This window comes from Chionomys nivalis, chromosome 19 (assembly GCF_950005125.1).
Source record: "Chionomys nivalis chromosome 19, mChiNiv1.1, whole genome shotgun sequence".
NCBI lineage: Eukaryota > Metazoa > Chordata > Mammalia > Rodentia > Cricetidae > Chionomys > Chionomys nivalis.
The window spans coordinates 53,527,922-53,545,113 of NC_080104.1; the positions used below are offsets into that span (position 1 = coordinate 53,527,922).

The 17,192-nt window shown below is 44.6% G+C and overlaps 1 protein-coding gene across 1 annotated transcript; it reads left to right on the forward strand.

Annotated features, from left to right (window-relative positions):
* Snrpd3 (small nuclear ribonucleoprotein D3 polypeptide) lies at nucleotides 1-16,633 on the forward strand. The gene is made up of 4 exons (XM_057751164.1): nucleotides 1-139; nucleotides 1,204-1,350; nucleotides 13,524-13,716; nucleotides 16,427-16,633. Exons 2-4 carry the CDS (start codon nucleotides 1,225-1,227, stop codon nucleotides 16,486-16,488), a joined length of 381 nt encoding a protein of 126 aa, XP_057607147.1. The 5' UTR covers nucleotides 1-139; nucleotides 1,204-1,224; the 3' UTR covers nucleotides 16,489-16,633.
* The last annotated feature ends 559 nt before the right edge of the window (nucleotides 16,634-17,192 follow it).

Genomic DNA, 17,192 nt, shown 5'->3' on the forward strand with positions numbered 1-17,192 from the left:
CGCACGGCATTCTGGGAGCGCGTGGTATTCTGGGTACCCGGGGACCGCCATTCCCTCGCTTCACGCCTTCGCTTTCTAACGTTTTTTCCAGAACCGTAAAGGAGCCTGCAGTTTCTTGGCGAGGAGCGGCGACTGACGGGTAAGAGGAGGGCGAGGCTCCCCTAGAGGATTAGGGGAAGGAAGGAACCCTGTCGAGGAGTTCAGCGGGGCAGAGTGGATGGGAAGAAGCCCAGGCCGATCCAAACACTGTCTCGCTAGCGCTTGGATCGGTTAACTGATTTACGCATAGCCTGCGCGTTCTGAGCCTTTCCGAGTCACCGATTTTTTTACGTTGGAAGCAGTTATTTCTTACAAATGACCGCCTTTCCCTCTGGATCATCGTTTTCCACGTCCTTTGCATCCCTGTCTCCAGTCTCGTCCCGGCACTGGCCCTCTCATGCTCTCGACGCTGCTGCAGAAGTTATAACAGTTTGCTCTGCTGCAGAAGCTCTATGTTCGATCCACTTTGCAGATGCTGCTATTTTAAGCTTTCGGCTATAGCCCTGCTGTAGTTCGCTGCCGCTTTCGCCATAAAGTCCACGCAGCTAAGGTTTCTCACCAAGAGAGACTGCGTTTAGCATCCTTATAGTCACATGAACATAGGTGATATGCTCATCAGAATTATAGAAGCCTGTGTATAGTCTCTGCCTTTTACTGAGATAAAGTCGAACGTTTGTCCTGATGGTCTCATGATGAGCATTTCCTGTTTGTATCACTTTGTGGGCGCCTTCATTCTTTGTCCCCACCTTTAGTGAGGCAGCAAAGCCGAATTGAAATCACAACCTCCGCTAGTTTCTCTGGGTTTGGGTCTGTATCTACTATAAGGTACTGTGGCTTTTGGCCAAATGTGGTTGCTGGGCACTTGGAATATTATTAGTGTGACTGGGGACTTATTTTTAATTTACGTTTTGTTTGAATAACTGAATGGGAGCCAGTGATTATTTACACCTCGGGTCCATTTCATAGTTTGGTGAATATAAAGGGACACTCTTCATTCCCACTAGCTTCCTCCATCCAGCCAACCATCCTTCCCCACTTCATGGCTGCGTGGACTTGCCATGGTGGTGCCTTCCACAGGAAACACAGCTCTGACACATTTGCAGAGCTTGTGGGATGCCAGACCTTACGCTCTGAAAGATAACTGTTTTCCCTCTTCTGCTATAGCTCAGGAAGAGTCCTGCCAAGATGTCTATCGGTGTGCCAATTAAAGTCTTGCACGAGGCTGAGGGCCACATCGTGACGTGCGAGACCAACACTGGAGAGGTCTATCGAGGGAAGCTCATTGAAGCAGAGGACAACATGAACTGCCAGGTACCTTGCTTTGCCCTGGGGCTGTGAAGGAACTGGCGTCTATCCTGGGGGATAAAAAAAACATTTGGGAGTCTTGATGAAGTTATTCTCATCCGACAGCTCACTGAGTGCTTAATGTGTGCCGGACACTCTTTTGAAGTCTCCGCAATTGTTTGTATGTCAATACAGACTCAGGCTTGGGGCAGAAAAGTCATTTGACAGCCTCATAACTGTATTAGCAGGTGGATCCCAGCATATGGGAGGCTGAGGTCAAGGATCAAGAGGTCAAGGCCCTGTCTCTAAAGCAGCAAGTCCTATTTAACTGTTTCCTCCTGTTTGAAAGAAGTGGCGCTTCTTATAGGAGAGTCAGGCTCAAGAACCAGTGTCCATTTTCCATCAAGATTTATAATTTACAGAATCTAAAGCTTATTGTGTGTGCATTTTTTTCTTGCAGAAAGTCTTATCTGATGTAACTACCGAGTTTTGGTGTGTGGGGTTTTGTTTGTTTTTCCTGTTAAGAACTTGAGCTTCAGAATCAAATTTGAGCCAAACCATAATTGTTCTCTCCTTTATAAAGTTAAGATGGAGTTGTTTTGGATCCTCTGTGCTGTGAATGCCAAGACAATTAATACACAGGAGACTTATTGGGGAAGTGGCAATGAAGAATAACGGTGAGAGAGCAGGGACATAAGTAATTAGTTACTACTCTTGTTGCTTTGATCAAATACCTGGCAAAAGCAACGTAAGGAAGGAGAGTTTATATTGATTCTCAATTTGAGGATTCAGTCTGTCACTGAGGAAGTCATGGTGGCAGGGATTTGAGAAGGCATCTGGTCACAGTGACTCTGCCGATAGGAAACAGATGAGTCCCTGTGCTTAGCCCGGTTTCCACTTTTTATTCACAGTAAATTGGAAATCCTCACCTCAGCCTAATCTGGATAATCCCACAAAGACGTTCTTGTCCCTTCAGTAATTCTGAATTCACCACGTTCATAATATTAACCACCAAAGCTTTTCAGTCCAGGGAAAGGAAGGCCGATGGAGCAAAAAGAGCCTCAGACTGTAGCTTAATGCTGAGGAAGTTTCATCTAAGTGAGATGAGTCTCAGGAGGCAGAGATGGATTAGCTCTGGTGTTTCTGCTGTGGTCAGTCACTGGCAGCCTGTGGGGTGGCTACCTCGGAGTGAGTGCCATCTGTGGTGGATCTAGAGAATGTCAGCTGGAGGCTGTAGCTCCATATATTCCACCCAGCCTGTTGTCTTCTGAAGTGGGAGGAAAGGTAATATCCCAGGCTGCTCCAGGTCTAATACCCATAGCTTGGAGTTGTTACAGAGATCAGATGACTTGTGTGTTTGCAGGGGCTGGCTCGGTGCTTTGTGTGTTATAACTCTTGGAATATATGGTGCCTGTTACTATATTCCATGTGAGAGAAAAGAAAGGTTTGAAGGGTAAAGTTCCTTATTTAGGGCCATACCTGTGGGTTAGGTGGCCTGACCATTGCCATTAGGGTATGAGTTACTTCCTGTAGCTATGCTAACACACTGTCAGAAGGAGTTTAGTTTGGCTCACAGTTCCAGAGAAATGGTAACAGAAGCAGAAAGCTGAGCACCTATATTTTCAATAGAAAGCTTGAAGCAATGGAGTACTACACAACAGAAAAAAACCCGACATCTTGAAATTTGCAGACAAATGGATGGAGCTAGAACACATCATTTTGAGGGAGGTAACCCAAACCCAGAAAGACAACTATCATATGTACTCACTCATAAGTGGTTTTTAAACATAAAGCATAGAAAACCAGCCTACAAACCACAATCCCAGAGAACCTAGTCAACAATGAGGACCCTAAGAGAGACAAACATGGATCTAATCTACATGGGAAGTAGAAAAAGACAAGATCTCTTGAATAAATTGGGAGCATGGGAACCTTGGGAGAGGGTTGAAGAGGAGGAGAAAGGCAGGGAGGGGAGCAGAGAAAAAGGTAGAACTCAATAAAATCAAAAAAAGAAAAGAAAGCTTGAAGCAATGAGTGCAATCTGGAAGTGTTGGGGGGTGGTAATTGCAAAGCCTGCCCCTAGTGACATTCTTCCTTCAGCAAGGCTGCATCCCCTAACACACACACCCCAAAAAAACCAGCTCACCACCAACTGGGGGCCAAGCGTGCAAACACTTGCAACTGTGGAGGATACTTTTCATTTAAACTACTGTAACTGTGCTGATGAATTCTTTTGTCAATTTGACACAAGCTAGAGTAGTCTTTCTTGGAAAAGGGAACCTCAGTTATGAAAATGCCTCCATCAGATTATCCTCTAGGCGAGTCTGGGACATTTCCTGCTTAGTGATTGTGTGAAAGGGCCCAGCCTATTATGGGCTATGCTACTCCTAGGCAGTTGTTTCTGGGAGATGTAAGGAAGGTAGCTGAAGACTGAGCATAGTAGTGCATGCCTTTAATCCCCTTGGAGGCAGGGGCTAGAGGACAACCAGGACTACATAGAAAGACTCAAAACAGCAGCAACAATGCACGCATGCATCTGTGTGTGAAAAGATAGCTGAGTATGAGCCAGTAAACAGCATTCCTCCGTGGTCTCTGTTTCAGTGTCTGCCAGCTTGAGTCCCTTCCTTTCCTTTTTCAGTGATGAACTGTGATCAGGATGTGTATGCCATGTTGCTTCTGGCTGGGGTGTTTATTACAGCAATAGAAAGCGAACTAAAACAAGATTTAGTTTAGAGCTGGGTGGTGTGCTGTGTGCCGCTGTTTCCTCACTGCTGGGGATGGAACTCACTGCTTCAGGCATGGTAGGTTAAGTAATCGCTAAATCCCTTTTCCAGTTTGGGATTTTGCTTTTCAGACAAGCTCTCTTTATATAGAGAGCCCAAGTTGGCCTTAAACACTTGATCCTCCTGCCTCATTATCAGTTCTGTAATTACAAGCAGGTGCTATGCCACCCAGCTGTCAAGACTCTTTGAAGTCCTGTACTGCTTGGTTGCCTTCCACAGGAATTTTCTGGGAGGTGTAGCCAACTTAGTGCTGTCAAGATCCTGACCTGTCTGCTTTGGGGAAGTGTCACTTTCATGGGTCCAGCCCTGTCAATTAAGACATCTTTGTTTTAGGGCGTTTAGTTTTGTGAGTAGAGTGAAATATTTGGATAGTGACTGTTAATGTCTTTGTTATGGTGCTTTATTTAAACAATTCACTGAGGCATGAGGGTCTCAGACAGCAACTATAATAGGAATTTGTCTAACTAGATGACTGACATTCTCAGAAGTGCAGCCCACATGGTGCAGTCACAGATCTTGGTATTATCAGGTTGCAACTTGGAAAGTAGTGTGTCTTGTGTGTAAGCTTTGTGTCTCCCTGGCCCTCTGTCCCCTCCAAAATCGGTGATAACAGATGAATGCTCATTTTGATTTACTCGTAGAGTCTGTGAACATGGCTGCACTCTGAGGTACTAGGAATTAGGACTTCATGATGTCCTAATTTTTGTAGGAACACAATCTAGCCCATAATACTGCCCATATCCAGATGATGAGACTTCATTAGGTTCACCAGAGCCTGAGCACATTGCGGTGTAGAACAAACCCCAGCTGAACACTTCACTCGTGCATCTCTGGGACTGTGATGACTCCTGCAGGTTCCCCTGCTGTCTCCTTCCTGGTCCATAGTCCTTTAGAAATGAGGATGTCCTCCAAACACCTTCTCTGCATACACAGTGGTAATCCCAGCATTCAGGAAAACTGAGGCAGAGGAATCACCACAAATTCAAGGCAAGCCTGGATTTTGTGACACCTTGTCTCAAAACAACGCCACAAAACTGACAGATTTGGGAAGCTGCAAGGATTCCGTCATAACCACTTCCTTATCTCGGTGTATTGACATAGACTTCTTTAACTGTGTGTATTTAAATGAATATGGCTTAGAAAAATAATGTAATAGGATATTCTTTTTGCAGTGCTAGCACTAGAATCCAGCAAGTGTTCTCACTACTTAGCTATGCCCGTCCATTTATATGGTAGCTTCAAATAAAGAAATGGGCCATGGTGCAGCCGAACTTAATTAGAAAACCAAGCGACTGGTACTTAAGACTGTAAACCTGAATGCCTGTGCTTAATAAAGGTACATTCAGGTGTACATTCAGGTGAGATACATGAGGTCCAAATTTCTCTGGCATTCAGATATAGTAGATCCTATTAAATGATGTTCTTGGGTGCTGGAGAGATGAATCAGAGGTTGGGGACACTGGTTACTCTTTAAGAAGACCTGGGTTCAGCTGGGCGGTGGTGGCGCACGCCTTTAATCCCAGCACTCGGGAGGCAGAGGCAGGCGGATCTCTGTGAGTTCGAGACCAGCCTGGTCTACAAGAGCTAGTTCCAGGATAGGATCCAAAACCACAGAGAAACCCTGTCTCGGGGGGAAAAAAAAAAAAAGAAGACCTGGGTTCAATTCTCAGCACCCACATGGCAGTTCACTATCATCTGTCCTGTCCAGTTCCAGGGGATCTAATGTCCTTCTGGCCTCAGAGGGCACCTGCACACTTGTGATGCACATACATGCATACACATTAAATGAGTAAACAAATCCTTTTGTTTTAATGATGTTCTTACCAACATCAATCACTATGTAAAAATCTGCCTCTTTTAGGCTCCCGAGAGCCTTGGCACTTGCTAAGGAAGCACTGAGCAACTCCCCCACACACACACACAGAACGTTGTTTTAGCATAGTTTGTACATGTTTGTGTCATTTGAAAGTATGTAGAGGAAGGGAACTGATTCTGACCACCACATACATACCTGTGGCATGTAAACATGTGCACATATATACACAAATACATGCAGTTTTTAAGGAGAAAAATTAAAACTCTAAAAGCTTTTTTAAAATATTTTAAGATTTTATTTATTTATTATGTATACATTATTTTGCCTGCAGGCCAGAAGAGGGCACCAGCTCTCACTACAGATGGTTGTGAGTCACAATGTGATTACTGGGAATTAAACTCAGGACCTCTGGAAGAACAGCCAGTGCTCTTAACCTCTGAGCCATCTCTCTAGCCCTAAAACTCTAAAAGCTTTAAGATGAAGCTTTGAGTCTCCTGAATACTAGTGCTCTAAAAGAGCCCAAAGTGCTGAGTCATCTCTCTGCCCTTTTTTTGTTTGTTTGTTTTTGTGGGGTGGGGGTGTTTTATTTTTTCATCTCTTCAAACCCAAGGCTGTCCTTAAATTTATTGACTTCCCTATCTCTGCCTCCTGAAGAAGGACGCTTAAAAGAAATCTCACAGGGAGGGCGGTGGTGGCGCACTCCTTTAATCCCAGCACTCGGGAGGCAGAGGCAGGCGGATCTCTGTGAGTTCGAGACCAGCCTGGTCTACAAAGGGAGTTCCAGGACAGGCTCCAAAGCTACAGAGAAACCCTGTCTCGAAAAACCAAAAAAAAAAAAACACTCACACTAGCTCAGAATTGAGAAACAGATGGTTGTTTATTTAGGGGTAGACTCACAAATCAGAATCCTCCAATCCTCCGCTTGAATGGAGACCAGAAACCGAATCCAGCAGCCAGAAAGAGAGCAAAGAGAGCGGATGCATGCTCTACGTCTTCGACTTATAAGAGGCCACGCCCCAGTAGGCAGGTAACCAACCACAAGCTGTAAGACTTCCTACAGCAGCCTCCCAGGGGTTTTATGATTATAAGTGATTATTATAATCATGACCAACTTTATAATTTTTACTGTATGATCTATTCTAAACCATATTCTAGGATGCTAATACCAAGGACATTGTATAATTTTTCACAATGGAAGGTTGCTGTATTATATATATAGTTTTTACCAATGTGATAGTTTGAATGTAATTGGCCCCCATAATCTTATAGGGAGTAGCCCTACTAGGAGGTATGGCTTTGTTGGAGTGAGTATGGCCTTGTTGGAGGGGTAGGCTTTGAGGTATCCTATGGTCAGGATACCACCCAGTGTCTCAATTGACTTCCTGTTGCCTGCAAGTTGTAGGACTCTGAGCTACTTCTCCAGTACCACATCTGCCTGCCTGCACCATGCTCCCTGCCATGGTGAAAATGGGCTGGAGTGATGGCTCAGCAGTTAAGAGCACTGGCTTCTCTTCCAGAGGACCCGGGTCCAATTCCCAGCACCCACATGGCAGCTCAGAGCTGTCTGTACCTCCTGTTCCAGGGGATCTAACACCCTCACAGGCATAACATGCAGACAAAATACCAGTGTACATAACATAAAAGTAAATTATTAAAGATGTTTTCCTTGTAAGATTTGCTGTGGTCATGGTGTATCCTCGCAGCAACAGAAACCCTAGGACATATGTCAGTATTACTATTCCAGTTAAAAGTGAATATAGTCATAAAATGGATGATTCAGAGGAAAGGTGTGTGTGTGTGTGTATAGACATTTAACATACAAAAATAATGAGCTCAGCAGGGCAGTGGTGGTGCACACCTTTAATCCCAGCACTCGGGAGGCAAGTGGATCTCTGTGAGTCTGAGGCCAGCCTGGTCTATAAGAGCTAGGTTTCAAGACAGGCTCCAAAGCTACGGAGAAACCCTGTCTTGAAAAAAAACAACAAAAAATGATCTTATTGATAATGTGCTGATTATTCCTTATAGATCGCACTAATAACCCAACTTTGGAAACAAAGTTAGGCTGCTGAAGGGGTCTTCGCTGGGCTGCTGGTTAGTATGTTCTTCCTGGAAGTGACTTGGTCCATCTGTCTGTCTACAGCAATTCTGCTGCCAGTTCAAAATGAGAAAGTTGCGTTGTCGTGTGTTCCTTTCAGTGTTGATTTTAGTAAGGAAAACTCTGAAAACCAGTATTTCTCTTACTAGAGCTAAATTAATTATAATTAAATTTACAATATAGCAGGCTTTGAAATTCATACACACACCACACACACCATCTCTACATCCCAAGTTCTGGGATTACAAGTGTGTGCTAACATGCTTATTTTGTTTTGTTTTTCATTATCTGTAGAATATTTTATTAGTTTCTATAATCAACTCTGTAGAAAAGACCTTATATAGGTAATTAGGTGATACAGTCAGTATGTTACTTTTACACGAAATTACATTTAACATTTCTAGATCCATGTGGCTGTTAGCACTTTAAACTGGGATACTTTTCCAAAGTTTAACTTTGGAAAGAACAATTAAACTTTCTAAAAATCAAATTTTATTTCACTTTTATTTATTTAAAAAATATCAGTATGTTATACAGGAACAGTTTTTCTGGGTTCTGTAGTTATCTGAACAAAATCACAGCAACACTCATCATGGCTGACTTTATGCGGTGCTAGGGTTTCACCCATGCTAGGCAAGTTCTCTACCAGCTCATGTAGTTATTTTTTATTATTTTTCTCGGACACTGAGGCGGGAGGACTGTTTGAGGCTACCCAAAGCACCATAATGAGACTCTGAAGAGAAAATGATCAGCATGTGTTCAGTTTATTATCATAATGCCAGTAAATATAATCTAAGAAGAGAATAATAAACTTCTTTCATCATACATCAAGAGATGAAATTCTTAGAAATTTGAGTGGGAAAATGCAATGGAGTAAGCAGGTTCTACAGAAGCTAAAATGCTGCTTTGAGGACCACAAGGGCGCTGTTTGTTCTGTCTGCTTGGCTGTGACAAACCCCTCTGTAGATAAATGATCTGCATGGAATTGTTATCCTAAAAAAATTATAACCTACAAGAAACTTATACAGGATTAGGTCAGCTTGAAAAAGCAAAGCACTGCATGTAACTGACACCAGGAAAGTTTGAGATTTCTCAGCACAGTGTGGGTTTTTTGTGACAGTTTTGCTGTATGGCCCAGGCCAGCCTGAAACTTGGAATCATCTTGCCTCAGTTTCCCAGTCACTGGGACCACAGGTAAATAGCACCATTTGTGGCTGTGCGATTAAAGTTTGTGGATAACATAAGCTCTTTAGCTTGAGGGGAAAAAGAAAAACAGTTTAGGCTATATGATCTATTTTCAAGGAGTTGTGTTTTTTGTACTCCTTTACTCTAACATTTTTGTGTATTTCCTAAGAACAAAGATAGAGAGGTTGAATCACTTCATAGTGTAGTAGCATCGGTGGCGATTGAATGAATATCCAACGAGGGTGTGTGCTTTTAGCATGTTTGCAGTTCTGGCAGTTATGGTCATACAGAAAAGGAGGACCCACCTCTGAGACTCAGTGTCCCCTGTTCTTTCAAAACGGGTCACGCTGGACAGTGGTGGCGCACTCCTTTAATCCCAGCACTCGGGAGGCAGAGGCAGGTGAATCTCTGTGAGTTCAAGACCAACCTGGTTTACAGAGCAAGTTCCAGGACAGCCAGGAAGAGAAACCCTGCCTTGAAAAAATAACAACAGGGCTGGAGAGATGGCTCAGAGGTTAAGAGCACTGGCTGCTCTTCAGAAGGTCCTGAGTTCAATTCCCAGCAACCACATGGTGGCTCCCAACCATCTGTAATGAGATCTGGTGCCCTCTTCTGGCCTGTAGTCATACATGGAGTCTGAACACTGTGTACATAATAAATAAATCTAAAAAAAAGAAAAAATAACAACAAAAAAAAGCGGATCAGGGGGCTGGAGAGATGGCTCAGAGGTTAAGAGCACTGACTGCTTTTCCAAAGGTCCTGAGTTCAATTCCCAGCAACCACATGGTGGCTCACAACCATCTGTAATGGGGTCCAGGCACACATGCAGACAGAATATTGTATACGTAATAAATAAATATTTTTAAAAAAAAGCGGGTCACTTCTGGCACTGATGCAAGAAAGTATCCCCACATGCTGAGAAAGAAGTCAGTTGTGCAGCAATGGTAATTGGGCGCCCCCTCATTTAGCTCAGTTCTGATGCTACAGGGACTGTCACTGATTCACTGATTGAGGTCTCAGTCCTCAAGAGTATCCTCTCCTTAGACACCAGTGAAAGCCCCAGTTTGTTTTAACTAAGCGGTGCTTCTGACCAGGTTTAAGTCGGTGTTCCTACTATCCTCTTCTTAGGTCTCGTCAACCTTTGTTTAAGCAGCTCACAGAATTCAGGGAAGTGCATTTACAGGTTTCTTGTAGAGGGTAGAACAGAGGATACAGATGTGTCAAGAAGGGCCTGGGGGCAGGGACTCAGTTTTCATGCTTCTCTGGAACCTTGCCCTTGTTCAGCTCTCTGGAAGTTCTCCAAAGCACGTCCCTTCGGGCTTTATGGAAGCTTAATTAAATAGGCAGGACTGACTACCCATGGATTGCCAGGTAAAAGAGTGATCTGGATGACAACATCAAAGGAGTATGAACTCATGCTAATGGGCTAAGTACGTAGACAGGGCTTCTGTTGTCCTCAGTGTTTCCCTGGGATGGAACCCAGGGCCTTGCACACGGCAGGCGAATGATATACTACTGAACTCTAGCCCAGGCATAACTCTTTCTAAAATGAAGGTCGTGGGAATTTACTTACAGACAACTCCGGAGCAGAAAGACAGACTGGAATTAGAGTTTCCCTACCAACTGAGGAAAGAGGAATTCTAGCTTTTGTGGACTGTCCTTAAAAAAGGATTTATGAGGCCAGAACCATGGGCAAAATACCATATTACACACTCCCGCATTGCTTCGCAAGCCTGCATCATGTTCTCTCCATGCTGGTCCACAGATGGCATTTCACTTGAATATCTAGTCTGTATTATTTACTGTGGCTTTTTAGGAAAACCATAAACTCTTACGTTCCTGCCTGACTTTCAGTAAAACCCAAGTGTTTGCCTGGAGAAATGGCTCAGGAGTTAAGAGCACTTGTTCTTCCAGAGAACCCGTGTTGGGTCCCTAGCACTGGTGGATCTTAGCCTCATTGCCCCTGGCTTCTGTAGTTACCCACACAATATGCTTGAATAAAATAAATAAGTATTTTTAAATGTAATTAATATAAACCTATTGCTAAAAAGATGATGCCTTTGTCTTTATGCAAACACGGGGCCCTCCTGGGACTGTGCTACCATTTGTTCATCAGCTGGGCAGGAACGCATTAGAGCAGTAAGAGTATTCAGTGCTAGAGTATTTGTCGGTGACATTGAGAGCCTCATAGGACATTAGTGGAAGTACCTGGTTTAAGTCTTGTTGGATCTGTGTGACAGTCTCATGGAGATTCTCAAGGCACAGTGGGGAGGTGCTGAGTAGGGAGGGAGATTAGGCTTAACTATCGTACATACCCCAAATAGACATCCTAACTCTGATTAGGTAAACATTACTGGGTTTGTTGTGTCCTAGGTGATTGAGATAACATTTAGACATACTTTGCCTTGTTTAATTGTTTTTTTTTTTTTTTTAACAGTTCCAGGAAGGTAGTCTGTCACATTTTCAGATAGGGAATGGAACATGAAGGCAGTGTGACTTTGTGTGGAAGGATAGAGTGAGTACAGGTGTGGGCCTTTGGGGACAGATCTGCCTCTGACAGGTTGTACTGTCTCCCATAGGGTCTCATGGTATGAAGTCAGTTATCTGGAGTCATTGTCATTTGCTTGCTGTCTGTATTCATGTTGACTTTTGTTGTATTGTATTTCCTTGAGTAGGGGAGGGAGGGAAGTGGGACTCAGAAAATTCTGAAGCTGTGCTCAGGGTTACACCTCTGCAAGAAGGCAAAGCTAAATTGCACTGGAGATGGTCAGGCCACTCCGGTATCTCCTATAGAGTCACAAATATGCCTGGAATTGAAGTTATTGGAATCCAGGTTCTCCGATTGGGTGAGCCAACCATAACTACTTACTTGTGGTAGCAGAGGCTCAAGTGTGTCCAGGAAACTGGCAAGGACTTAGGAACTGTGGGATTTTTAAGGAAATGGCGATAGGAGGCCTGCTTCTGATTGGTGGGAAACTGGGGCCCCCTTGCCCTTAAATGTAGAACAAAAACAGTGGTTTGAAATCCTAGAAACCATTCCTGTTGCTCAGATAAAGCAGGGACAGCCTCAGTACTGATGTGTTTTGGTTTTGTTTTTCACTGTTGGTATTTCAGCAGAGACCTCCTGGCCATTTAGAAAGAGCAGGAGAGTGTAAGACAGAGAAGACAGTCCTGGGGGATGATGCAGCCGAAGATGAGCATTAAGCAAATTAACCCAGTCTTAGATTTTTTTTCTCATTTGCAGTTCCTAAATTTTGTATTCACATAGAATTGTGTGTGTACATGAGAAATGAAAGAAGTGACGTTGTTTTGGAGGAGGGCCAGGGACGGGGAGAAGAGGCAGAGAAAGAAAGGGAGGGGGAAACGGGTAGGGAGGTATGCTCAGTGTGCAGTGTAAACATCGAGAAGTGTGTGCTGGCACACGGGTCCTCCCAAAGTACTGCCTAGCTGTCTCCGTCCACAAACCCAAGTGGTCTCTTGTCTCTGACGTGTCCCCAGTGCTGTGCAGATGTGCTGCTTCAGCCTGCGTGCTTGAGTCTTCCTCTCCTGTGCAGGCGCTGGGAGTAGGCGCTGCCATCTTCACGTCTCAGTCCCTCCTCATCTGCCTCCTAATATCTACTAAGAGAATTATATCTGGTGCATACTTAAGACCATGAAGGTGCCTTTCCGGATGCAGTGCCAGCAGGTCCATGAGAGGCTGCAGTTTGGCATGAAGTTAGAAAGACTGTCACCGTCACTCACAGGCTACCCAGGAAGCAGTGCAAGCTGGGCTCTGCATCTGAGCTCAGTGATTCAAGCCTGGTGTCTCCTGCATATCAGCTGTTTGACATGGGTTTTGTTTGGCTGTAATCTGTAAAATTGGGAGAACTCATAACCCTGACGTTTCTGTGAAATGCAAGTGCACAGGGAAGTGCCAGCCATTGAAGTGCTGTTTCACAGCTTTGTCTGGCTTTTTGTGGCTTTTTCTTTTTTTTAGATTTATTTATTCTAGTTTATGTGTGTGGGTATTTTGCTTTTACTTTGTGTGTGTGTGCGTGTGTGTGTGTACAAGTGTGCACCACATATGTGTCTGGTACTATGGGTCCCCTGCACTTGGAATAACAGACAGTGTGATCTGCCATGTGGGTGTTGGGAATTGGGCCCGGGTCCTCTAGAGGAGCACACGGTTCTCTCAACTGCTGAGCCATTTCTCCAGCCCCTTGTCTGACCTTTTATGCTGGTGCCAGGCTTTTGTGTTCTAAACTCACTCCGGTTAAAGCTCCTTCGCTTTGTGTGCTTCAGTGCTCTGACCTTTACAACTAAGCTGATGATTCCCTTCCAGATGTCCAACATCACAGTCACCTACAGAGATGGCCGAGTGGCACAGCTGGAACAGGTATACATCCGTGGCAGCAAGATCCGATTTCTGATTTTGCCTGACATGCTGAAAAATGCACCGATGTTAAAGAGCATGAAAAATAAGAACCAAGGCTCTGGAGCTGGCAGAGGGAAAGCTGCTATCCTGAAGGCCCAAGGTAGGTGCTTCTGGGGTTGGCTGGAGAATCCTTACCCTCTTCCTTTTAGGGAAAAGCCCTCCACACATGACGATATACCCCATCCTGTCCTACTCCCAGGCTTGAGAAATCCTTGGTAATGGGGGCTTTTCCCCATTATCTTTCTTGTCTTACTTGATCCTATCACAGAGTTAGTAAAATTCCTAATCTCTCCATAGGGGGGCGTAATACAGATTCCTTCACACTTATCCCAGCACTCAAGAGACCTGGGCGAAAAGGCCATCCTGAGCTACATAGCAAGACCCTGGAGAGGCAGGCAGAGAGAGCCCTGTCTTAAGTGAAATAGTCCTATAGTGAAGGTCCTTCCTTTTCAGAAATTCTGTCCAAGGCTCTCTTTGAGGCCTTGCTCTGGTCTAGTGAGGATGGGGAGTGACACCTAAAACAGTACCATTGCATTCCTAGAGTTGTATGTGATATATCCTGCCTGCCCGCCCCTCCTCCCTTCCCCCATGCCCCTCAATTACCCAAGATAGAAAGGGGAACAACAAACCAGAGATCCACTCGAGTCTGTCTTGATGAACCAGTGAGCTATTGGGGTTGTTTAGGAACACAGCTGGCCTTGCAGCTTCACTGGGAACCCGAGCTCAACATGGGTTCCTGAGAGCGCTTCCCTGGAGTTTCTCTCTTCCATCCACTTTCTTTACGGTTCTCACCTCCCAAAAGAGTGTGCAGCTAGGACAGGATCACTCACAGTGTTAGCCTTATAGCCACAACAACAGATTGATGTTTTTGTTTCCTGAGACAGGGTTTCTCTCTGTAGCTTGGCTGTCCTGTAGACCAGGCTGGCCTCAAACTCACAGAGATCCACCTGCCTCTGCCTCCTGAGTGCTGGGATTAAAGGTGTGTGCTTCCACTGTCTGACTCTTTTTGTTAATTTTTGAAATTGCGTGAATTAGCTTATTTGTGGGGTAGGGGACACGTGGTGATGAGAGGACAACTGGTCAGAGTCAGTTCTCCCCTTCCACCATGGGCTTTCTGGAAGTTGAACTTAGGCGGCAGGATTGGCAACAAGCACCTTTACTTAATGAACCATCTTGCCATTCCTTGTTTCGAATTTTCTTAAACTTGACATTAAATTCCTCCTTTGACACATACCAGCAGTGTAATCACACTGTCCCCCAGTGACTGCTAAGCTGCTCTTGGAGGCTAGCCTAATTATGGTTTATATTTGGGTTCCTGAAAAGTTCTGCCGCATTATTAGGTATAAAAGCATAGTCCTAAGGAAATACATTGGTGTCGGGAAAAGATTTGATGCATAAAAGGCCTTGGGGGGGGGGGGCTGGAGACATGGCTCAGTGGTTAAGAGCATTGCCTGCTCTTCCAAAGGTCCTGAGTTCAATTCCCGACAACCACATGGTGGCTCACAACCATCTGTAATGGGGTCTGGTGCCCTTCTCTGGCCTGCAGGCATACACACAGACAGAATATTGTATACATAATAAATAAAAAAAATATTAAAAAAATAAATAAAAGGCCTTAGGTCCTCCCTTAGTGTATTTTACATGTTTTATGTCTGAGGTAGCTTCTGTGTTTAAAGATAGAATGGTTTGGGTTTTTGTTGTTTTTTTTGTTTGTTTGTTTGTTTGGTTTGGTTTTAAGAATTCTAAAAAAGCTGATAAGAAAATCTTGGGACCAGTGATGGCTTGAGGATAAAGGTGGTTGTCACATAAGCCTGACAGAAGTTGTCCTCTGACCTCTACAAGCACAAAATACGAATAAATACAAAAAAGTGTAAGAGAGACGTTTTCTCCTTTGCTGCCAGGAGGGCTGCTCTTGCTGTCACAGTGACACCAGCTGTCCCGTCTTTGCCAGTCAAATGTTGTCACCCGGGCAGTGAGTTTCTCAGCCTTGCTGACGGCTGCTGCAGGCACCTGTGCTTTTCCCAGACCTGGCTCTGGTCCCTATCAGCAGGTGTATAGGTTCCCATCAGACTCCTAGGCACTTTGGGTTCCAGAGTGGGGGTCCTGTGCATTTTTAAGGGTAGTGTTAGTTTGTTTTTGTTATTAAGCATTTCTTTTGTGCAGAAAAACTCAGTAATAAAACCCCTTACCCAGAATTAACAGATGCTACCACTTAAGTATACGTGTTTGAGAGTTTCAAAAACAAATTGAGAGCCAGGGTAGTATAGCTCAGTCATACTTGCCATACAGTATGACTACCTGAGCTCAGTCCGTGCATGGTGTCACCTGCTTGTAACCCCAGCACTGAGAAGACCAAGGTGGATCCCTGGGCATCCTAGCCAGCCAGTCTAGCCTACATGTCAAGCTTGAGGCCAGTGAGAGCCTTTGCCTCAAGAAACAAAGGAGTGGGTAGTACGTGAAGAATACTTGAGGTTTTCCTGTCTTCTCTCTGTTCATACACACAGGTACATGTCCCTTTCCTTCCCTTACAAAGTGAATTGAATGCACCTGTAATGGCTGTCCCCCCCTCCCGTGGGCCAGTCCTGAGAGTGTCTTTTCTGCTGTACGTAGACTACTGTCAGCACTACCTACCACCCTGCTACCAGGTGTCAGTGCCAACGTCCGCTCCTCTTCCTCCCCCGCCCCCTGTGACTGGTAGTGATTAGGGTAATGTTGGTTCAGGTGGCCTTTAGGTTCCTCCCAGAGCTGACGCCAGTCTCTACCATGTCTTGAGCGTTCCCAACCACTCTGATCTCTCTCTTTCCTTTCAGTGGCTGCAAGAGGAAGAGGACGTGGAATGGGGCGTGGAAACATCTTCCAGAAGCGAAGATAACTTTCTCTGTTGAAGAGAACTTTGTCTTTAACTCTGTTAGGTTATTGGGGGGGGTTACATGTGCATACGTCGTAGGTTTTCTTTTGCTATTTCTCTTTGTACCAGAGAAACTGTTAAGCTTAATAAAATTGGTTGTTTTGTGGTTTGTTTCTGTGAGGGTTTGTTTTGTTTTTAAGGAAATAAGAACTCTCTGTTCGATCTGTAGTTTGCATTGGCAACGGGTTAAAATCTGACACCCTCGGACACGCACTGGGACAATGCCAGTACTTTTCATTTTGTTTATATTATTTATTTGCTTACTTACTTATTTACTATGTATACAGTGTTCTGTCTGCGTGTATGCCTGAAGGCCAGAAGAGGGCACCAGATCTCATTACAGATGGTTGTGACCCACCATGTGGTTGCTGAGAATTGAACTCAGGACCTTTGGAAGAGCAGGCAATGCTCTTAACCGCTGAGCCATCTCTCCAGCCCCCTCCAGTACTTTTCAAATGACATTTATTGATAAGAACTGTTCCCAGTTGAGCCAAGAGAAGGCTAACTCAGACACTCCCATAATTGTGTTCTCTGACTCCTGCACTCCGTGTGGCCCTTTACTCAGTTAACCTTTGTGGACTGCCATCAACCTGACCTGTGAAGATGTCTCACACCCTAGCCCCGCAGCATTTGAGGACAGTCTTCTGATACTAAAAATAATCTAGAGG